A 23,981-nucleotide genomic window follows, 5' to 3' on the forward strand; every position below is an offset into this window, starting at 1 on the left:
ACCACAGTTGAGAACTCCGAGAACCCAGGAACACCGGGATCCCAAAATAGCAGATGTGCTTTTGAGACACTCTTACACCTACGTCTTAGTCACAAATCCCATTAGAATCTCACTTGAATCCCTCCGAGCCCTCTTTGGCTTTTAGGAACCTTCAGACTGAGGCTGGATTTAGCAAAGCCATCACCCTGGGCACCTTCCTCCTGGGTCTCCCTGTCCTTCCCGTTGCCTCTCCTTAAGCCATAACTGCCGTAACACAGCACCATAGACTGGGTGGCTTAAAAACTAATGCATTTTCTCACAGTTCTGGAGACTGGAAGTCCGAGATCAGGGTGCCACCAAGGTCAGGTTCTGGTGCAGTCTCTCTTCTTGGCTTGCAGATAGCCACCTTGTCACTGTGTCCTCACATGGCCTTTCCTTGGTGTGTGCACATGGAGAGAGAGATCTCTCTCTCTTTCTCTTCTGATAAGGCCACCAATCCTATTGAATTAGAACCCCACCTTGATGATCTCATTTAATCTTAATTACCTCCTACAAGCCCTATCTCCAAATACTGTCACACTGGGGTTTAGGGCTTCAGTGTATGAATGGGGACATGGAGCACAAACATCGATAGCAGCCAGTTTAAACCAGTTAGTTCTCCTACCCTGAAGTCCTGATGACTTTTTAAGAATTCCAGAAGTATTTCCCTTTCAATAGAAGACCACTTCTGAACCCCAGGGAATGACTCTCAGAAGGTGAGGAATTCCAGGCCAAGAAAAGCTGGGGCAGCGGGAAAGAGAGGGTCTTTGTGACAGAGCCACCTCAGCCCTACCCCTTTAGGACCCAGGTTCCCAGCTCTGGCTCTGTGAGAACTCAGCGCTTTGCTCAGAGACACTGGACAGGAAGACAGGGTTCTAGGCCCAGCTCTGCCTTTGGACCAAATTCACTCCTCAGTCATATGCTTCCTCAGTCTAGACCTCAGTCATATGCCCATGTGGCTCCCAAAGCAGGCCACCCATCCAAAGCATGAGGAAACTTGTTAAGAATTCAGATTCCGGGCCGGCCCGGTGGCGCACTGGATAGTGCGCCGCTTGGGAAGCGCGGCGGCGCTCCCGTCCGAGGGTTCGGATCCCACATGGCCTTTCCTTGGTGTGTGCACATGGAGAGAGAGATCTCTCTCTCTTTCTCTTCTGATAAGGCCACCAATCCTATTGAATTAGAACCCCACCTTGATGATCTCATTTAATCTTAATTACCTCCTACAAGCCCTATCTCCAAATACTGTCACACTGGGGTTTAGGGCTTCAGTGTATGAATGGGGACATGGAGCACAAACATCGATAGCAGCCAGTTTAAACCAGTTAGTTCTCCTACCCTGAAGTCCTGATGACTTTTTAAGAATTCCAGAAGTATTTCCCTTTCAATAGAAGACCACTTCTGAACCCCAGGGAATGACTCTCAGAAGGTGAGGAATTCCAGGCCAAGAAAAGCTGGGGCAGCGGGAAAGAGAGGGTCTTTGTGACAGAGCCACCTCAGCCCTACCCCTTTAGGACCCAGGTTCCCAGCTCTGGCTCTGTGAGAACTCAGCGCTTTGCTCAGAGACACTGGACAGGAAGACAGGGTTCTAGGCCCAGCTCTGCCTTTGGACCAAATTCACTCCTCAGTCATATGCCCATGTGGCTCCCAAAGCAGGCCACCCATCCAAAGCATGAGGAAACTTGTTAAGAATTCAGATTCCTGGGCCCCACTCTCCAACATTCGGATTCAGTAGGTACAATATTGGCCCAAGGAATCTGTATGTTTAGCAAGTGCTCTCTCCATTACCAGGTAATTGCAAAGCAGCTGGTTCCTTTGGGGTCCCCCAGACTAGATGACCTGGCAGGGCCCTTGCATCCTTGCCCCTCCAGGAGTCTTCTCCTGAAGCTCCTTGTTCCACTTGCCCCAGGGCTTCTGCTGACCCTCTCTTCTCTCTCTCTATAGCGCGGCCCCCGCTGGGGCCCAAACCTTCAGCCTGAAGCACTCAGAGCGTGTGCGGGTGGAGATCGTACGGGACGGGCAGGCTGAGGAGGTAGCCACCAATGGCAAACAGCGCTGGCCTCTGTCACCTAGTACCACACTGCGGCTCACCATGAGCCAGGCGAGCACCGAGGCCAGCAGTGACAAGGTACCTTGGCTGGGGACGTCAGCACTCAAGGGCCGCAGGAGCCCAGGAGCCATGTGGGAATAGAGGCAGGCGTGACCAGCTCTGTCCAGTGGAAACAGAAAGAGCCACCTACATCATTTCCAGTTTTCAGAATGTATTTTACATAACCCCATATACTGAAATATTATCCTTTTGACATGTCATCAATATAAAAAATGTTAACCAAGGGCCTATACCGTTCTTCATACCAAATCGAAATCCAGTGTGTGTTTTACACTTACAACTCATCTCACTTCAGACTAGCCACATTTCACATGCTCAGTCGCCACGTGGGCTAGTGACTGCTGCGTTGCACAGCACGACGTAAGACCATGGAATGGTGGCTTCATAGAAGGTTAAAACTGTGGACTGCTGAATGGCAGGCAGTTTAGAAACTCAGAACCATGGGATCATTTGGAGTTACAGCCACAAGCATCCTTGGTCTCATTGGCCGTGAAAGGGGTTTCTGGGTACCCGTGGGCTAGAGGGATTTGCCCAAGTGGTAAAGCCAAGACCAGAACTGTCTCCTCTCTGGGTTCCCTACTTATGAACTTTGTCATATCTCAGCGATGGCACTGGGCATTATCCAAAGAAAACAACCTCAGCCCTGTCCCCTGGGAGCTTAGCAGAAGCTGGACATACAACACGGCAACTGTGGGGACTCTGCAGGCAGCAGAATGCATACAAGGCACAGATGGGCAGGCGGCACCCTGGCTGCACCCTGAGAGGAGGGGAGCTCACCATCCAGTTCAATTATCTGGGAGACGCAGCCCACAAACCCAGGAGTGCTTCCTGGAGGAGAAGGTTCAGATGTTTGGAGAGGGTTGGCATGACAAGTTGTGAGGTGTGAGGCAGGGAAGATGATTACTTCAGATTTTCCTGCTTGTGATCTGTGATCTCTGCTCTTCTCTCCACCCCGCACCAAGGTCACCGTCAACTACTATGACGAGGAAGGGACCATTCCCATCGACCAGGCGGGGCTCTTCCTCACGGCCATTGGTGAGTTGGTGTGGCATTGCTACCCTTCTTGGTGGCCCTTGGGCTGCTTTCAACGCTGCAGACCTGGCACTTGGAGCTTCTCCTGAATAATGCAGGCCTGTGGAAGGATGCTGCATGTGCCCTGCCCTTTCCTACTGGAACGGGGGGCTTCCTGCAGGAGGAGGCATTCCCTGGTCTGCCAGTGACTCACCAATGTCAGGTTCCCCTTTGCAGGCTCTGTGGGCCATGGAAGACAAAGAGGAAAGTCTGTTCCTCGCCCCTCTCCCCTGCAGCCTGGAGAAGAGCTTTCCTCTCCTGGTAAGGGAAATGGCCACAGTCTACAAAGCCTGACAATGTCTTTGACAATCCCCAACGCCCATTGGTCCTCCCCAGCCCCAGCCCCAGGGCACAGAGATGCAGCCCTGGGTCTTTAACTCACCCAGTCCAAGCCCTTCATTTGACCCATAGGATGGTGAGGTCCAGAGAGGTTAGGGAACTCATCAAAGTCACACAGCAACTCAATGGCAAGTTGAGTCCGGAACTCAGGGTTATCCCCCTCCCAGTTCTTTCTACGGCACCACACCACTTGCCCTGGGTGCCATGCCTGCGCACTGGGGAGGCAGAGTCCAGCCTGGCTCAGCAGGGCCCAGGATGAGATCTTCTGAACCTTCAGTAGCTCAATCCTCCTGCAATTAAGGTGTTACTTTTATTTTATGTTATTTTATTTTTTAACCATAAAATGATTAAGCCAGGAGGACATTTCAGAGGTTTGTTTTGTTCATCCAGCCTTGGTCTAACATTGACCAAGTTGCCACATGGCAGAGGAAGGAAACAACCAGTTATGGAACACCAACTATGTGTTGAGTGCTTTAAAAATAATAGTGATGTCTCCTATTTATCACATACCTGCTCTGTGTCTGGGACTGTGCTGGGTGGTTTGAGGGGCAGGAGGAGGAAGAAGATGATAGACACCTGACATTTATTGAGCACCTATAGTGTGCTCATATTAGATGTTTCACTGTCATGATTTCAATCTATTCTTACAACCATTTCAAGGATAGACACTATTATATCCCCATTTTACAGATGAAAAAACCAAGGCTCAGAAAACATAAAACAACAGAACAAAAATTTGCCTGAGGCCACACACCTGGAAAGTGGTTGGTGGGACACTGAATCATTTCAGTTATCTCACATTCTACAGGGGTCTTGGAACCTCCCCCAAAAGTAACAGCTCCCAAGCCAGCCCCACCTTCTCTAGCTTTCTCTGTGCTCTTAGCCGCTGAAATAGGCTCAACAGCAGTGCTCTTCTGCTTCTCAGCTAATTCCCAAACAGGCTTGGTTGCTGGTCACCCTGTCCCTCTTTTTGCACTGAGGGGGCACCCAGCCCTGGGGAGGGGGACCTCCTAATGACCTCAGGGGAGCCTTGGAAGATGGTAACCAAAGACTCCTGGGCTGTGCTGAGCCCTGGCACGTGTGCAAACCTTGCATGCATGCATAGCCCCCAGCCTATCTCAGATGACTGTCCCTGGGGAAACCTAATCCCACAGAGACAGGGACACCTGAGGACATAAGCAGGAAGGGCAGTGGCCAGAGACCTGTCAAATGAGGGTGATTTCAGAGGGCTGACTGCACCATTAACAAGACAGACTTAGCATAGATAGCAAAATAAAGCACCAGAGGGAGGCAGGATCAGACCCTTCCTCTCCACTAGAAAACCACAAAGCTGTGCTCAGAGGAAGGCTGCTCACAGAAGCAGCAGGGCTGAGCCCCAGAAGATACCAAATACGCCCATGATAAATGACTGAGCTCATCCATTTGAGGTCCTGAGGTTGTGATTTCACTTAATTATTTAACTGCCACAAGTTCCAGATATTTAGATTCCATGGGCCCCCGCCCCCTCCCCCTTCCCCAAATTAGACAACTTTGATGCTTGGCCAAAAAAAAAAAAAGACATTTAATAAAACAATTTGCTATCAACTATCATCATCATTTTAATACCGAAAAAATAGGCAGGGTATAATCTCAGAATAAAGGATAGTCATTTACATTGCAAAAATAAGGCTTTATGAAAAATTCACCCCATTGAACTTATGTTTCCTGTTCTACCAGGAAGGACACTGGTGAAAATCTGATTTCCCTTGGGAACCACTGGTCTAGCTGTCCCCTCCAGGTCCTCTCTTCCCTTGGGCATCTACCCCAGGAGCCCTCGAGCCCCATATCCTGAGTGAACATTAGGGGCAGCACCTCAGAGGCATGGACACCCTGAACATCTGGACATGGTGGGAGTGCCCCCACAAAGATATATCTGAATCCATCTTACCCAAGTCCTGTCCTGAGACCACACTGAGTAGAAAGACAGAGCTTCAGAGTAGACAGAAATAAGTCTAAGTTCTGGCTCTGCCCCTGCAGCTGCATTATGACCTTGGGCAAGACTCATCACCCCGCTGAGCCTTGTTTCCTCATCTGCAAAATGGGATTCACAGAGCACTCTTACGTGATGCTTACAAGAATTCGGCAGCAGGGTGCATGCAAAGTGCCTGGCACAGATCAGGTGCTCAGCTGACGTCTCTTTCTTTTCTCCTCTCCTCTTGGGCAGCCACATTTTCTCTCTGCCTGGGTGAAAGTGAAGAAACTTACCACCCCTCTCTTCCCCTGGGATTTGGGAACAAGCCCATGGTGCCTTTAGCCAAATCAGGTCCTGGGTCTTGGCCCCAGTCTTGCCAAGGACATGCTGTGTGACCTTGACAGGTAGCCCACCCTTTTTCCAAGCTATAAAATGAGGGTTTTGAGTTTATTAATCCCTGAGGACCTTCAAGGCTTCAATTAGGGCTGATTTTGCAAAGGCTTCCCTGTTTGGGGAGAGTGGGAGGGGAGAGATTTGGGGAGGGTGGGAGGAAGTGTCCCAGCCTCTGCTGTGTCCTGGCAGTGGGAGCAGTACCCATACATGGGTCTGGAGAATTTTGAGCATGCACCTGAGGAGCTTGTTCCTGTGCCCCTTCCCCAGAGCCTAGGATAATTGCCCAGTTGGCTGTGGGGGAGGGAGCCCTTCCTCCCCACCACACCCCAAGCTGCTCAGTAAGGCAAGAAGACCAGGCTCCCTGCCACTGTCCATGGGGCTGGCCACCCACCAAAATGCTTATGCCTCTGGGTCGTGGCTGAGGCCTCAATGTCTTAATTTTCAGGGCAGACTGCCTTGAACCCAGTCCTAGTGACATTTCCCGTTAATCTGCCCTACACCCAGGGTGCCACCTGACACCTTGGGTCTATTTTGGGGAGCTGAGGTAGGATCCGGAGCCTCCGGGAAATGTTGTCTGGAGCCCAGAGGCCCTGAAACAGTTGTCCTGTCCCTCCTCCTCCCCCTGGGAAAGGCAGAGCCATCCCAGGAGGGCAGAGTTCTGGGCAGGCCATGCCAGCCCTGTTCTCTGTCCCTATAAGCATCATTCCATTGGACTCTAGTTAAATTGGACATTGGGGGAAGCCTCGCAGGGAAGAAGTCCTGGGGAAATGGCTTGTAGCTTGATGGGGGCTCAAGAGGGGAGAGGAGACCATTCTAGTGGACTATGGGGACAAGTCATGGGTCATGAGAGAGAAATTGTGAAGCACTGTGGGAGGTTGGGAGAGGTGACAAATGAGCCCAATTATGAAATGCCCAAATTACATAACAGGAAGGCAATGAAACCTGTCTGAGTTTAATAAATCAGGAAATAGCTATAAGCACATTATTTAGTGCTAGGTAGGTTGCCTGAGGCAGGTAAGGAGAAGGGCTGGACAGGGAACTGCTCTTTTTCTTTAGAAGCAGTTTGGTACTCTTTGATTTGATTTTTTTCTTTTTTGCACTATGTGCAAATATTACATTAATAAAATTTTTTAATTTAAGAAATGTGTAATGAAATAAAGCCATATAAAGTGCTTCATATTTCTCTCCTCTGATCCACTGCTTTAAAGGATACACCACAAGGGGCCGGCCCGTGGCTCACTTGGGAGAGTGCAGTGCTGATAACACCAAGGCCACGGGTTCAGAGCCCACATAGGGATGGCCGGTTAGCTCACTGGGTGAGCGTGGTGCTGACAACCCCAAGTCAAGGGTTAAGATCCCCTTACCGGTCATCTTTAAAAAAAAAAAAAAGGATACACCACAAGGGGCCGGCCCGTGGCTCACTTGGGAGAGTGCAGTGCTGATAACACCAAGGCCACGGGTTCAGAGCCCACATAGGGATGGCCGGTTAGCTCACTGGGTGAGCGTGGTGCTGACAACACCAAGTCAAGGGTTAAGATCCCCTTACCGGTCATCTTTAAAAAAAAAAAAAAAGGATACACCACAAGGAGTCTCAGTATAGTGTCACCTTGCAGCCTAGAGACAAAGGCCACAAGGCTGCCAGAGTGGGATATGGTCCCCTGCTCTATGAATGACCTTAAGAGGAGCAAGTCTTGGGTCTTTGAAGGTGGGCGTGGCTTTTGGAAACAGCCCAGGGTGGAGGTCAGCCGGAGGTCGGCCTGGGAACAGCAGAGAGCAGGGATCTGGAGTCAGAGGCCCAAGTGGGACGCCTGGCCCTGCGCTCTCTGGGAACTTTAGTGGCACATCCTTGCTGGGTGCCTCGGTTTCCTCATCTGCATGTGACCAGAGGAGAGTGTGTCGTGGAGCATGGAGTAGAGCGTGCCCTGCAGCTGGCAGAGGGAGCTGCATACGCAGGAGAAGTGGGTATCCTGACAAGCCGGGAGAGGCTCTTAAGGAGGCTGGGTCTGCAGCTAGTTCCCAGGAGGAGCGTCAGGAAGCCGACCTCCCTGAAAGGCTGCATTCACTGGGGTGTGACAGCTGGAAAGTTTGTGAAGGTCTGGGAGCCAAAACCAATATTGTTCCTGCACCTGAGCCCTCAGCCTCTTCACAGCAGCTGGTGGCACTGCCTTCCCTCTCCCTGCACCAGCCTCCTGGATCATCAGCCCGGTGTGCTGACAGGTGACTTCTCTGAGCCCGCATTTGCTCACCTGTGAAATGGGAGCCATCATATGTATCTCACACACCATGGGCTCCTTGAGAGCAGGCACTGTGCCCCCATGCCCAGTGCCTAGGACCCAGTAGATGCTCCAGTGACATGCTGAATGAATGGCATCAGTGGGAGGAGCTCATAAAGTTATGCACCATGGGCTCCTTGAGAGCAGGCACTGTGCCCCCATGCCCAGTGCCTAGGACTCAGTAGATGCTCCAGTGACATGCTGAATGAATGGCATCAGTGGGAGGAGCTCATAAAGTTATGACTTATGGCATCTAACTCACAGCAGTGCTGCAGAGGTTGGGACACTGGAGGGCTGCCTCTCCCAGTACCAAGCACCCTTACAACGTCCACCCTCCTGCCTCCTACTAGACCCAGAAAAGTCACTCTCAGGGTCGAGAAGGAATTGGGCTGTGGGCAAAGGAGGACTAGAATGTGGCCCCTGGACTCCATTGGGCTGAGCCTCCCAGAGAAGGGTGACATTAGTGCCCTGCCTGTGCCAGGACCCTCCTCCCCACCCCATTTATGGAGAAGGCATGCCTGCCAAGGGGACTGACCAGGAATGCATTTGTTCCCACCCAACTCCCACCACGGTCCAAGTCATGCTCGGCGTGGGACAAGCCCACTCGGGCAGGTCCAAGGACTTGGAACTGGCACATCTCATTCTGGGACACACTCCCAGCGTCACTGTCTCTGTTCAAATTGTTAATAGTGCCTACCATTGCAGTCAGTGTAACTGCTATACCTGGAAAGGGCCCTATGTTATAGGTAAGGAAACTGGGGCTCAGAGAGGTTGTCTAACCTTCCAAAAGTCACCCAGCTCGTAATCACAGAACCAGGGTTCAAACCCAACACTGTAAGATGCTAAACTTTTCACTGCCCCACAGCCTCCATAAAGCCTGTCTCCATGGCCTAGGGATGCTGAAGGTTCCTTCCCCAAAAGAGGAAATAAGTGGGGGCCCCACCCTGGATACTCTATCTGAAGCCTTGAGTTCACAGGCACCCTTAGATCAAGCGGGGTTGGAGACATGGTTTCCCACCCAAAGTAAAACCCTCAGTCCTTGGAGGTGGGATCTAGACCACTGCAAGTTCTGGGAGAGGAAGAGAGATGTGCACACACACAGGTGTACGTGTGCACACATATGCACATGCCTCCCAGGACAGACGAATCCTGTGCCTGTAAGTTTTTGAAACATGAACTATGAAACAGACCAACCACAAATTGTACCCCAGTTCAGCTAACGCCACCTGTGTGACCTCGGGCATGTGACTTTGCCTCTCTGAACTGAGGTTCTCAGATCTTCAGACTGAGGGCCAGCCCCACAACCCCCACCCAGAGCAATGAAGTACTGGGACAGTCCTGACCTACCCAACAGCACCTTTGGAAGCTGGAAGCTGCGAAGTCTGCACAGTGTCTGCTGAGTTCTCCAGCAGGTACTGGGGTATTGAGGCAGGGGGCTGGAGAAGACGAGCTCAGCAAGGCCCTCCATTTCCAGTGACTGCGTGAATGGGTGAGCTGCACCCTAATCCCACAGGTCCTCCTCTTGTCCATGGCCCCATCCTGTCTGGCAGGCTCAGCAACTCACCCATGTCTCTTGTCCCCAGAGATCTCCCTGGATGTGGATGCAGACCGGGATGGAGTGGTGGAGAAGAACAACCCAAAGAAGGTAACTAGCTTTCAGGGCAGACACCACCCTGAACCAGGGGACTTCCACGGGGAGAACCCCAAACTGGATCCTGCAGCAGCCATGGTCCTCCCACCAAGCAGATAACTCCCAGTTCACAGATCAGGAGACTGAGGCCCAGGACAGGCTCCCAGACACACAGCACACTAATGACAGAGCCCAGGCTCCTTATAGAGACAGCTGCAAAGCAGCTACCCAGTTCATAGAGCTGTTGTAAAGAATAAATGTGCCTGCAACAGACAGAGTGCTGCAAAGGCATCTGCTCTTATTATTTTGCCTTTTCTTTTATTTTAAAATTCAGGGGGTTGGGGAAGATCCTTAATCATTCACTGTTCAAGACATGTTATCTCTGATGGTGCCTGCACAGCCCCTCTCCTGTTTCCATTCATTCATTCATTCACCATTCATTCATTTGTTCCTTCATTCATTTATTTATTTTCTTTTATTTTGCATTCCCCTACTCCTGTTCTTCTCCCCCACAAAGGACCATTTTAATGGGTTTAATGTGTCTCTTTCTGTTCTTATGATTTTTAGGAAATATGCAGTATCATTGGTGTGCATGTATTTTTAATTTGTGCAGATAGCATGATGTTCCTGATCTCATTCTGCTCTGTACTTTTCCCTCAACCAGTTTTTAAGCTCCATCAGTTTTGCTGTGTGTACATCCAGGCTGTTACCTCTAACTATTTTCCATTTCTGCTGTTCCGTATCTTCTAAATTTTGCCGTGGGCATATGTGACTTTTATAATAGCAATCTGAAGCCTAGGTTAAATTATCAATAGATGGGTACTTTAAAAAGTAAAATAGGGCTGGCCGGTTAGCTTACTTGGGAGAGTGTGGTGCTAATAACACCAAGGTCAAGATCCCCATACTAGCCAGCCTCCCCAAAAAAGTCAAATAAATACAGCCAAGTGAGAAGACTGGGGCCTAGCAGCCCAACACAGACTCTCTGCAGGTGGGACAGGTCCCTCAGGCCTGTTTGTAACCCCTTCTTCCAGGCTCTGCAACAAGGTTTTGCCCCAGCCCTTGGTCAGCCCTGCATATGCTTTCTCTGTGTCTGTGGCTACATCCTCTGACAGTGGAATCTGCAGAGGCCTCTGAGTCCCAGCAGCCCAGGAAGCCTTCCAACCTCCCCTCCGCAGTCCTGGAAAAGTTATGCATTCCCTGTGGGCCTGAACTTGGCCAGTATTTCTACACCTGGACCAGTGAAATGTTCATACTCTTTCTTCATCCCATAAATACTCATTGAGCATCTTTTATATTCCAGGACTAGGGCAGGCCCAGGGGATGCTGAAAGAACAAGAGAAACACAGCTCCTGCACACAGTCCAGTGGCAGACACCCACATTTGACGTGGGTAGCTGTGTCATCCCGATCATCCTAAGTCCTCCCAAAAAGGATGTGTACAGTCCATGTGTAGTCCCAGCAAAGCTACTCTGGTGTGGAGACTCAGGAAGGCTTCCTGGAAGAAGGGATAGTTATGCTGTGGCTGAGAAGCAGTAGAGTTGGGCAGGTGAAAAGAGGCAGAATGGCTTTCCAGGCAGAGGGACTAGCGCCGGCAAAGGTCATAGAGCTTGGAGTCTGGGGAGCAGAAAGGCAGCCAGTGTGGGTGGAGCAGGGTGAGTGGGCAAAGAGGAGGAGGTGAGACTGGAGAGGACGACAGGTCAGGCCAGGCCTTGCAGGCCACAGCGAGGAATCAGGGCTTTATCCTGAGTCAGCAGGGAGCTGGCAAGTGACATGATCTGTCAGAGTTTGCTCTGGTGGCACTCTGGCTGCAAGTAGAAAATGGAGCTCTGTGCCTTTCCCTTTTGGAGGCTCAGAGCATGTCTGGAAAGAGCTGGTGTCTGTCCTCCAAGCGTTTCCCTCTGATCCCCCTTAGGGACGTCAGGGCCTGTCGTAGAATGTCTGTCTGCTCAATTCTCTGGCCACCCTCCTCCTCCCTGCCTCCACCCCTACCGGGAGCAGCGACACCAGACGTGAGGCCCACGAATGCCCGGCCAGCTTCCTGTCTCTCTGCCGCTGCCCCCTGCTGAACTGCCGCTGATGCTCACATTGGTCCTCTCTGGGCATCAGTCTTGGGGTTCACGTTTGCCAGGTCACAGCTGCCCGGTGGGTGGTGGCTGCTCTTCATCCTCTTCCTGAGGCTGTCTCTCCAGCATCCCGTGGGGACTGTACTGGGATAGAGAAGAGGGCACTGACCTCTCTTCCTGCCGCTGCAGGCGTCCTGGACCTGGGGTCCCGAGGGCCAGGGGGCCATCCTGCTGGTGAACTGTGACCGAGACACACCCTGGCTGCCCAAGGAGGACTGCAGTGATGAGAAGGTCTACAGCAAGGAAGGTGCCAGAAGGACCCATACTTGGGGTTGGGGAGGCAGTGGAAAGATTTCATGCCAAGCCCTGGGCAGGGCAGAGCATGAGGCAGGTAAAGACCTGGGTCTCCAGGGATGGAAAACTGAAATATCCACACTTGCTCAAAGTGGAAGAAACGGTCAATACAGTTCAACTGGAACCATGGTTTTGGGGGTTTTCTTCTTTTCTAAAAGAAGGCAAGAATGGATGGAACCATGTTTTTTTTAAAGCTGCACACATACATAGACGGGAAGGAAATTCCCAAAAGGTTAATAGGAGGTTGTCTCTGGTGTTGGAGATGACAGCTGATTTACTTTTCTCCTTTTGTTTTTGTATAGTTCCTGTAATACACATGTGGGGTTTTCTTTTTCCCAACTATAAAAGCCAAAGGCATTGGCAGGCCAGCGCTCCAGCAGCAGGTCCCCTCATTCTAACCTCCTGTGCTTCTGCCCCTCAGACCTCAAGGACATGTCCCAGATGATCCTGCGCACCAAAGGCCCCGACCGCCTCCCCATCGGATATGAGATGGTTCTCTACATTTCCATGTCGGACTCGGACAAAGTGGGCGTGTTCTACGTGGAGAGTGAGTGACCCAGCACTGCCCTCTAAGGCCACCCACTCTCCTCCCCTCAGCAGTTGTGGCCTCTGCGGGTGTGGGTGACTGCAAAGCACCAGAACAGGCCTCTAAGTAATTGTAACTAGGAAATGCTGCCATCCTGTGAAGTTGGGAGACTCCACGGGATACATATCTCCTCTTCTCACGGAGTCTGCAGTGACATGGGTCTGTTCTTTCTGATGAACCAGGGGAGGAAGGGCTTCAGAGCTCCCCACTTTCTGTAGTCACGTCACCTTTATGATTCCTGAGGCAGGCACCACCTCCAGGTGTTTTCTGCCATCTCTGACTTTAAAGACCCCTGCAGATGTTGTGGGCACACTTGAGGAGTGGACCCCTTGTTCTCCTTGATGGCGACAGGGTGTCCTGGGCCCCACTGCATAGGGAATGTGCTCCTGCCATGGAGCTGGTCCTTGTAGCTGCCTGCCCTGTCTTGTTCTATGAATACATGTTGAACTCTCTTGGTGCCAGGTACTGTTTTTGGTGCTGGGATCCCTGCAGGGAACCTGACAGTCACACCCTGCCCTCGAGGAACTGCCAGTCTAGTGAGGGAGACATAATAAATAGCATGATTGGAAGAAATGAAATAGACCAAGTAACAGAGAGGTGCAGCGGCAGAGGCACCTCTGGCTGGGTGGTCCACAAAGGCGTTTCTGAGGGGGTAACATTTGAGCTGAGACTCAAACCAACCATGAGAAGGAGCTAGCCATTCATGAGCTAAGAGAAGAGTGTTCTAAGCAGAGGATGCATGTTCAAAAGTGAAGAAGGGATCCAGTTTGGAGTGTTGGAGCAGTAGAAAGACAACCAGAGCCAGGGGAGTGTGCTGGGAGTCAAGGTCAGTGAGCTGGGCCAGGTACCAAAGCATGCAGACAGGGTTTGTATATTATTCCAAGTTCATTAGAAAGCCATTAGAGGGCTTTAAGCAAGAGACTGTCAAGATCTAATTTATGTATTAAAATGCTCCCTCAGCAAAACAGTCATCTTTGCAGTTTGCCATGGTGCATGGCTTGGGGGAGGTTTCTACGTGCCCAGCTGTCTGGGGAGCCCAGGATTTCTGGTTAAGTATCAGGCCCACCTCTGGACGGGCCCACTAGAACCAGGACAGTCACCATGGGGAGTTGGTCAGGAGGGCGTTGGACTCTCACTCGGGAACAATTTAGCCAGGATGGCAGTGGACAGGATGACATCAGCGGCCACCTGATGCCAGCCCTCCTTCTGATCCGCTGCCCCAGGCAGTGACCTCATGCTGGCTAGAATGTCCCCAGAGTCAGGCCGGCTCCACCGCTGCAGGGGGCCAGAGATGTTGATGTTTACAGCGCCCAGGCCAGGGTTGCTACGGGAGGGGGGTGGAGCCACAGCAGGGGCAGGAGGGTACAGGCAGGACTTCCACCTGGCTTCTCCTCTCGGTGCCCTGACATGAGACCTGTTGCTAATAGCGATGTCTAAGTGTTATCTAAAGGTTTCTTCTTTTTGTTAATGGGAGTGGACTCAGGTCTGGTTCCATAATCACATCCCTCCCCCTCATTTGCCATAGAGATGGGTCCTGTGCGGGCAAGAAAAAAGAGGAACTAAGACTGCTAGGGCTTTGAGACATTCCCCAGAGTCTGTCTTATCTGGGCTTCCTGTCCTGCAGGGAGTGGCTGCTGCTGAGACAGTGACAACCTAGAATAGTCCATTTCCCATAAAACACGGACTCCTGCATGAATACTCTGAGCCACACACATGCATAAAAAGGAAGACAAGTAGTCTGTGGCAGCTTTCTTCTCTTCCATGCAAACATTTTAAGGTTTTGTCAAAATCTGGATGAGAATATGTTGTGTTACATGAATGTCACATGGTCACCTCTGTCCTGGAAGAGCATAAAAAGGAAGACAAGTAGTCTGTGGCAGCTTTCTTCTCTTCCATGCAAACATTTTAGGGTTTTGTCAAAATCTGGATGAGAAGGGCCGGCCCGTGGCTCACTCGGGAGAGTGCGGTGCTGATAACACCAAGGCCCCGGGTTCGGATCCCATATAGGGATGGCCGGTCAGCTCACTGGGTGAGCGTGGTGCTGACAACACCAAGTCAACGAGAGGGAGCTCAGGGAGATTCAAAGCATGGGTCCAGGCAAGTCTCCTCACCTGCCCTGGCCTTGGGTCCTTGTCTGTGACGTGGCATGGGAAGAACAAGAGTCCCACTGTCCCAGATGGCTGCAGGAATTGAATAAGGAATGTGTGTCAGGCATTCAGCACTGTGGCTGGCCTGTGGAAAGCTCTCTATAAATGGCAATTGCTGCTTTTGTTGGGATTATTGTGGTGATTATTAAGTACAAGGATTGGAGTGGACAGGAATCTCCAATGCTCCTAGAAAGACCTGGTGACTGTGCTCCAGCCTCAGATTCTGCCCAGAACCCCAAAAGTTGGGGCCTTATCTCTTCGTACAAGGATACAGTGACCAACTTGTCCCTGTTTTCCCAGGACTTTCCTGGTTTTAGCACTGAAAATCTGTCATGCCAGAAACTCCTTAGTCCCAGGCGAACCAAGACAATTGGTCACACTATCAAGGAGTCTCCTTGGGCTGTGGAATCATTCCAAAGTGACTGGAAGGTTATACCAAACCATAGCACGCGCTGGCCAGCTGGGGCCGACACTTAGGGCCGAGGAGAGGTCAGTGTGGCCAGAGGGCTCTGCCCAAGGCACGAGGGCCACTTAATAGAAGGGCATTGTTGCTTCCTGCAGGGAGAGCCAGCCATGCTGGGGGAAAAAGGGGTCTGCACGGAGCTGGGGAAGGGGAATGGAGACAGGGAAAGGAGGCTTTTCGAGACAATGGCCTGGATTATTCCCACCAAGGATTCAATCCTCCTGGAGCTGGCCAGAACTGCCAGAAAGAGCTCCAGGATAGAGACATATTGTGAATCGCAGGCCATGGGCCACATCTGTTTGGGGAAAGCAGCCAGTAAATGGACTAGAATGTGTCCTTCCATCTCTCCGGGCCAGATACCCCTCCTACCCCAAACTCTGGTGGAACCCTTTCCACCCCTCACTGCCCTGAGCCCTGAGAAAGCTTTGAATCTGCCACTTCTGCAAAGATAAGTTGGCTTCTAGGTCTGAGATTTCTCCCCTGAGCATTAGTTCAAGTGCAGCCTGGGGCATGTGGGTGTGGGAGGGTCTGAGTGCCTGGGGGAGAATTTTTTAATTGTACAGATCCATCTACTCAGTGATTGAGCCATGGGGCACACACTGTCATTTCTGGGTGAGCGGGACCTCAGCTTCTGTGTGGGGCTGTGACAAGTTCCTTGGGACATTCAGTTCTATCCACCTCATTTCTTGGACCCACCCAAGGCAGGATGAAGTGAGATGCTGTTTCTTTGCCTTCTGTTCAGAAGCCATTCAGTGAAAAGGTCCTGACATTTGCAGTAAGTGGTGTGCTGACTTATTCACAGGTTCTCATGATCATAATACCAATGGGCCCCAGCTGTGTTACCGATGGTTACCCGTGGTTACCGAGGTTACTGCAGTTACTGATGCTGTGTCATTTGCAGTGACCCTGTGGCCTGCGTATTATTATCCCCCATTTAACAGATGAGTAAACTGAGGCTCAGCAAGATTAAGTGAATTCTCTGAGTTGTCACAGCTTATCAAGCGAGAGCAGTGTTTGAACCGAGGTCTGTCTGATGTTGGAAGTCATAACCACTAAGGTAACAGCCCTTCGTGAAATATAACCAAGGTCTGGTAGAGCACCTTGTCCTACAGGAGGAGCCCTCCCAAGCCCATTTCCATTCACAAGTTTTAATCAGGCACCTTGTTTGTGCTAGGACTGTTCTGGTTACATGTTCTAACCCTTGAGCGACTGGTCATTAACCATTATCATTGTTGTTGAAAGTACTGGGCTGAGCCTGATTCTGCCCTTCTAGCTCTACAGGGCATAAAGAAACTCCTTCTGGAACTGCATAGAGTCCTACCTCCATACCTTTGCCAGTGCAAGTATCTCCTCTCCCCACCGCATCCATCTCTGCTGCCCCACGAGGGCATCCCAAAGCTGCCTTTCTCTGCTCAAATGCCTTCCACCCTGCCTCCCCTCCTCCATCCCTCCCCAAGTAACCAGATGGGATCTCACCGTAGCTGCGCTTACGACGCTTCCCACATCCGCCCTATCTTATCATCGGCCGAGCACTGCTCTTAGACAGAGATGCTGCATCTTGATCGTTTTTGTCTTCCCCAGAGGTTCTTGCCCATGCTGGTCACAGAGTAGTAGTTCAATTTATGTGCTCTGAATCAGCCTGAAAATTCCCCAATGGCCTCTCCCATGGGGAGTAGTATGGGGGCCATTGATTCATTCAGTGGACATTCATTAAACATGACCACATGCCAGGCAGGCACTGGGCCCCACCGGGCCTGTCTCTGCCCTCACACAGGTCAAATGCATTTAGAAAGGGTGTGATGGGGAAGGGCAGGGGGCTGCGGAAGGTGCCCTTGGCTTGGTCTGTGGAGAATCTGGGCAGAGTGCCACAAGTGACACAAACCAAGACCTGAAGGCAGGAGGGACATGACTGTTCCAAGCAGGGGAAACAGCACTGTGACAAGCTGGGGCAGGAGCACTGGAGAAACCTGCCTTCCCTCCCAGCCATGAAAATGGACAGCCAGAGACCTTGCATTAGTCCTTACGCAGACACGGCTTCCATTATATGGAGGGGAATTTGGGGTACAAATGGGCACATCCGTGTTCTCTTTATATAAAGGGGATAGGAGCTTGGGATTCAGAATTAGACATTTGAATGAATTTGAGTCCCAACTCAGCCACTTTCTGGTCCTTACGCAGACACGGCTTCCATTATATGGAGGGGAATTTGGGGTACAAATGGGCACATCCGTGTTCTCTTTATATAAAGGGGATAAGAGCTTGGGATTCAGAATTAGACATTTGAATGAATTTGAGTCCCAACTCAGCCACTTTCTGGCTCTATGACCTTGGACAAGCCATTTTTCCTTTCTGTGACTCGGTTTCCTCATCCGTAAAATGGGAACAATAATATCCTTCCCCAACACCACCAGCTGCTCAGTCACCATCTGCTGTCATTTCGTATGTGCCATTCATGAGAGAGCTAGCTCATTTCACAGATGGGGAAGCCAGAAGCCAGCAGCTAGCGCACAGCTGTGCTGAGACCATGACAATGACTGGGCCATGCCATTTTGGTGGCATTTTCTGCTTATGCTATTCTCTCTGCATCTAGAGGACAAGCCCCCTCTGGCCCCTCATGCCCGTCAGTGATCCCACTCCACCAACCTCTTCCTGGTGGGGGCTGGCAAGCTGATGTCGATCTTTTGCCTGCAGACCCGTTCTTCGGCCAGCGCTACATCCACATCCTGGGCCGGAAGAAGCTCTACCACGGGGTCAAGTACACAGGTGGCTCTGCAGAGCTACTGTTCTTCGTGGAAGGCCTCCGTTTCCCTGATGAGGGCTTCTCGGGCCTGGTCTCCATCCATGTCAGTCTGCTGGAGTACATGGCCGAGGTGAGGACCTCAGGATTCAACCACAAGGGTCTGAGCCTAGAGGCCATGGGGGGGGAACTCCCACCAGAGGGTCACCCCCAGGAGCCCAGACTAAGCTCCATTCCCCCCAAAGCACCGAGGAGGGGTCCAGGCCTAGAAACCTAGATGCCAAGGTTCTCTGAGCTATATGTTCCTGGGATCCTCCTCCCCACTATGCCCACTCCCCAAGAATTCCCTATGGGCCATGTTTTCTAACACTATCCGTGCCTATGCCCTCCTCCCGGCAGTAGTGGGAACTGCTTCTGAGGTACAAAGTCCCAGTGGTTAGCGCGAGGCTCTAACTAGGCCACACATGTAAGGTTTATTGACTACCTACTGTGCACCCTGTTCTTCCTGCCCTAGACTGAGCCCTCACCCCAACTGTGGATTACACCCACTCTGACGGTGTGGCCGAACCTCAGATCCCGGTTCCAGGTTGTGCCCTGCCTTGTGGCCAGACATCTCAGCCAGCTTTGCTCTTGCTTTTGGGGAAGCTAGATGAGGAGGAGCGAAGTCCCTCATCTCTAGAGGAGACCCCCTCACTTGGGTGTGTCCTGCCAAGGAGACTCCTCATCACAAAGACCTTGCATCCGCTGGCTGCAGCCCCTCAGGCCTGCCCCGTTTTGCTTAGCAAAACGAAGGGAGCTGGCTGCTCTCTCAGACACAGGCTATCCCCTCCCCATTTTTACCCTCAGACCGCTTTGGTGCAGGACAGAATGAGCTCTGTAGAAGGGTGAGCTAGGTGTAGCTTAGGATGATGGGAACGGGCTCTGGAATCAGACCACCCAGGTTTGAGTCCTGGTTCAACCACCTTGAAACCCTAGGCAAGTGAATTAACCTCCCTGTGCCTCAGTTTCCCCATCTGTAAACCAGAAAGGACAAAAGCATCAGCTGCCCGGGGTGGTTGTGGGCATCCAGACTTGCAAAGCACTCACTCGCCAGGCCCCCTTGAGCTCTCTGGGAAGTGGGAAGGCAGAAAAGACAAAGCTAACTGGATGGGGGTGGGAGGGGCTTCTGCTGACTCCACCCATGCCCGGAGCAGCCCAACCCCCAGGATCTGCCAGACAGGCCCCTCCAGCTGACACCAGCAGACACTCAAGGCAGGCTAGGGCTGGAAAGGCAAGCCATGACCACAGTCCCATTCCCCGACCCTCCCGGCCAAAGCAGGGACCCATTCCCTGTAGCTTTTCAAAGCCAGCCACACAAAGGAACCCTGGAATAATATCCCCTTTCCCACAGGTTCCAGGCAAGCTGCCTGAACCATACCTGGAAACAAAGAGCAGTCTAGACATAGCAAAATTGCCCCCAAACAACACTGAAATGCTCACACATAGAAAAGGGTGGAGTTCCCAGAGCAAAAACACGGGAAGGCCAGGGGCTTGCTCAGCCACCCTGTGGGCTGATTTCAGGAAGACAGTTTTGATGGGGCAAGATCAGACAATGGTGAACTGTGGACTCAGCAACTCGACCACCTGGGTGTGAAGTCTGGCTGTTCCACGTACTAACCATGTGATCTTGGACAGTTAACAGTTCCGTGACTCGGATTCCCCATCTGCAAAACAAGGATTATAATATCATCTATCCCCTGGGTTTGTTGTAAAGCAGAAATGAATTGGCATATGTAAAAATACTTAGCGTGGGGCCTGGCATACAGTAAGTGCTCAATAAATGTACTGTTGTAATCAGTTTCACCCACTTTGGAAGGCAGGAGTGGAAAGCACCCTTATCAGACTTTTTGACCCCTCTTTCTCTCCCACACCCAGGAGATTCCCCTGACACCCATCTTCACAGACACTGTGACATTCCGGATTGCTCCGTGGATCATGACCCCCAACATCCTGCCTCCTGTATCGGTGTTTGTGTGCTGGTAAGGGGTGACTATGACTCAGAATGGCCAAGAGCTGGGACTTCAGGGCCAGATAGACCTGAGTTTGTTTCCTGACCCAATCACTTACCAACTGTGTGATTTTGAGCAACTCACTTGGCCTCTCCATGTCTCGGTTTCTCTGGAATGCCTACCTCACAGAGTCACTGTGAGGATTAAATGAGATGAAGCAGGTAAAGCATTTATCCAAGCATCATCCTGGCACAGAGTGCGGGCTTAAAAAATAACTATCATAGGGCCGGCCCAGTGGTGCACTGCTACAATGCACCGCTTGGGAGTGCGGCGACGCTCCTGCCGAGGGTTCGGATCCCACATACAGATCGGCCGCTCACTGGCTGAGCGAGGGGCGGGCGCAGGCCCAGTGGTGCACTGCTACAATGCACCGCTTGGGAGTGCGGCGACGCTCCTGCCAAGGGTTCGGATCCCACATACAGATCGGCCGCTCACTGGCTGAGCGAGGGGCGGGCGCAACACCGGGGGGTGCGATCCCGTTGCCGGTCCCGGTCCGGTGCAGGCGTGACACTGAGGGTTGCGATCCGTTGCCGGTCACGAAAAAAGACAAAAAGACAAAAAAAATAAAATAAAAATAATAAAAATAATAAATTAAATAAATAACTATCATTTCTTTTCTCATTCTGGGACCTGTATCGTACAGTTGGGAACCTCCTATGCAAAGGTTATTCAGTTCATCTTATTCATTAAGCAAACTTTTATTGAACACCTATTACGTGCTAGGTTAGCCACCACTAAATGCGAGGCAAGGGAAAGACATGCCTATAGGTAGATGCTGGCAGCCCTGAAAGGGACCCCTGAGGTCCTCGGGCCCATCCCCTGCCTTCACGCCACACATAGCTCTTTTTTGAAAATCTGGGGAGTCAGAGATGTAAGGCTTTGGGGCAGGTGGGAGTGAGATGCCCATCCTCATCTAATTTGCTCACGGTCTTGACCACATGAGTGGCTGGGTTTACTTGGCCCTTAATTCTAGCAGCCTTTACAAAGGCAAGTGTGAGCACAGATGTGGCCTCATCTGCCCAGCGCAGCCCAGAGGTGCCATCTGCTATCACCACCCCAGGGGAATAGCCCTTGTCCCTCCTCACCCTTCCTCCTGGCTTCCCTCTCTTCCTCAAACTTTGCAGTATGAAGGACAACTACCTGTTCCTAAAAGAGGTGAAGAACCTGGTAGAGAAAACCAACTGTGAACTGAAGGTCTGCTTCCAGTACATTAACCGAGGCGACCGCTGGATTCAGGTGAGGAGCCCAGGCCCAGGCTGGAAAGGACATGGCCTGGGATTCAGGCCAGAAGAGTTGGCTTAATGTAAATCCCCTGGCACCCAGAAATTCCGTGTGTGGGAATTCTGTCAGCTCATACCTGCACATGTGTGCAAAGACATGAATGTACAAGGCGATTCACTGCAGTGTTGCCTCTTGTGATGGCAAAAGACTGTAGAGCAACCTAATTGTCCATCCGTGGGGGACTGCGAACAGCCTTAGCGTGGAGTACTATGCAACAGCTAAAAAGAATGAATCCAATCTGTAAATACGGATGCCGAATATGCTTTGCCTTAAGTTGTTACATGAAGGAAAATACTTTCAGGATACTTCCATTTATGTTTTTAAAAGTAAGGTCGGGCCGGCCTGGTGGCGCACTGCTACAGTGCGCCGCTTGGGAAGTGTGGCAGCGCTCCCGCCGAGGGTTCAGAGCCCACATACAGGCCGGTTCCCGCTCACAGGCTGAGCGAGGTGCGGGTGCAATGCCGAGGGTTGCGATCCCGTTGCCGGTCCTGGTCCGGTGCGGGCGCGACACTGAGGGTTGCAATTTGTTGCCGGTCACGAAAAAAGGCAAAAAGGCAAAAAAAAAAATAATAATAATAAGGTCAATGTCAGTTAGAAATGTACTTGCGATGTGCAGGGACTGGGGAAAAATGCGCTGCCATCATTTGCTTGCAGGAAGCAGGGTGCTGTTCATGCTGTACGCTTTTGTGCTTTTTGAGCTGTTTGCCTGTGTGCCCCAATTACCCATTCTCAATCCCAACCCCCTCTCAGGCTGACTGATATTCACTGGCAGCCCCTGGGTTCATCTGACAGCTCTCCCTGGTGTCCCCACAGGATGAGATTGAGTTTGGCTATATCGAGGCCCCCCACAAAGGCTTCCCTGTGGTGCTGGACTCTCCCCGAGATGGAATGCTGAGAGACTACCCCATGAAGCAGCTCCTGGTGAGATGCTGGGGACCACTTTGGGGGAGGGGAGGGGAAGGGCGATGAGAAGGCTGATACTGGAGATTCTTACAAGACAGAGTGGTCAGGAGGCCTTGGGCTCCTTCACAAATTAGTCTGCTTCCCAGAACCTCTGTGTTCTCATCTACAAAATGGGTCAGTTGGGACAGTGGCCTCTATGATCCTTTCCTGCTCTGATAACTGATGCTTTTCCAAAACATGGAGAGTTTTCTTGTGGGAAATGGGAACTGCGGGAGACAGGGCAAGACCTGATTCCAGAGGCCTTGACCCCTGCTGCTGACCCACCCCTCCACCCCTCCAACTTGAAGCAAAATATGTTTCAAAGAAGAAAAATATCATTATGCAGTTGTCAAAATCATGGTTCCAACTTCAAAGCCCATCAAGATTTTGAGGCTGTGGTTTTCAGCTCAGGTGGTTTCTTATTTCTCTTAAAGAATCTGACTCCTCCAAATTCTAGCAGCCTTTATCACTCCCCTTTTATGCCCTCAACTATTTACCATGTGAGGGCAGAACTGAAATCCAACCTGAACAGGATCAGAGAGTCTTGGACAGAGCAGGAAACAGAGACTGGGTAGGTCAGGAGCTTTCCCGAAGTCACATGCAGGAGAGCCTCCTGTTAGATGTTAGGGCTGGTCAAAGGTGACCCTGTTCTAGGTTCACACCTGCTTCTTCTTTTTTTTTTTTTTGGTGGCTGGTGGGTATGAGGATCCGAACCCCTGACCTTGGTGTTATAACACTCTAACAACTGAGCTAACCAGCCAACCCTCACCTGCTTCTTGAGAACATTCACTAACCTGGTCCCCTCATCATGGAGATGGTGGAGCTGATGGTGTGAGCCTAAAGCTCTGGAATGTCAGAAGGACCTGGCCTTGAGTCTCAATTCCACCCCTTGTGGCAACATGACCTTGGGCAAGCAACTTAACCTCCATGAGCCTCAGTTTGCTCCTCTGTAAAATGCAGATAGAAATGGTATCAGTCTTACAGGATTGTTGTGAAGATTGAAGCCATTGTGTAAGGCATCAGTGCTAGCCTGACACGATGGCCATTAGTAGCTGCTGTTATGGTTATCATTCCACAGTCCTGGACACTGTGCTCAGTGAGCGTACCGTCCACTTCCCCCAACACTATGACAGGTAGAGTCAAACTGGCCACTGGCAGCAGTTGCTGCAGGCGTGAGAACTGAGGCCTCCCAGCTCCTGCCCGGCCTCTCTTCCCTGGTCACCACCTGCCTGCCTTCAGTATTCCAGGCTGGCCTGGTTCCAAAGCCCTGGACTGCATTGTTCCTGGGGGCCCAGGCCAGGCCGGGCTTTGTGCTACGTGCCTGCCCCCCTGTTGTGTGCTGTAAAGCCGCAGCTGCCCCAGCCTCTGGCAGCTCACACCTCACCAGCTGGGGCCCCTGGGCGACAAAGTGCTAAGCTCAAGCCATCCACCCCACCTCACGGCTGTCCCTTGAGCCTCTCAGCTGGGCCAGGACAAGCCACATCCTCCCACTCCATGGTCTTTTTTTTTTTGTCTTTTATCTTTTTCCGTGTCCGGCAACGGATCGCAACCCTCAGTGTTGCCCCCGTACCGGACCGGG

At 51.6% G+C, this 23,981-nt stretch overlaps 1 protein-coding gene across 1 annotated transcript in view; it reads left to right on the top strand.

The window, feature by feature from the left end:
* Positions 1–1,956: 1,956 nt before the first annotated feature.
* Positions 1,957–23,981, top strand: part of LOC103581535 (protein-arginine deiminase type-2-like) — a 33,903-nt gene continuing 11,878 nt past the window's right edge. Inside the window, exons 1-9 of the mRNA XM_008563348.1 lie at positions 1,957–2,143; positions 3,088–3,160; positions 9,736–9,797; positions 12,034–12,151; positions 12,620–12,745; positions 18,086–18,264; positions 20,046–20,149; positions 21,304–21,415; positions 22,274–22,381. Of these exons, the coding sequence (XP_008561570.1) occupies positions 2,108–2,143; positions 3,088–3,160; positions 9,736–9,797; positions 12,034–12,151; positions 12,620–12,745; positions 18,086–18,264; positions 20,046–20,149; positions 21,304–21,415; positions 22,274–22,381 (918 nt within the window). The 5' untranslated portion in view covers positions 1,957–2,107. The remainder of the gene's footprint in view (positions 2,144–3,087; positions 3,161–9,735; positions 9,798–12,033; positions 12,152–12,619; positions 12,746–18,085; positions 18,265–20,045; positions 20,150–21,303; positions 21,416–22,273; positions 22,382–23,981) is intronic.

The sequence above is a fragment of the Galeopterus variegatus genome, unplaced genomic scaffold (assembly GCF_000696425.1).
Source record: "Galeopterus variegatus unplaced genomic scaffold, G_variegatus-3.0.2 Scaffold13280, whole genome shotgun sequence".
Classification (NCBI taxonomy): domain Eukaryota; kingdom Metazoa; phylum Chordata; class Mammalia; order Dermoptera; family Cynocephalidae; genus Galeopterus; species Galeopterus variegatus.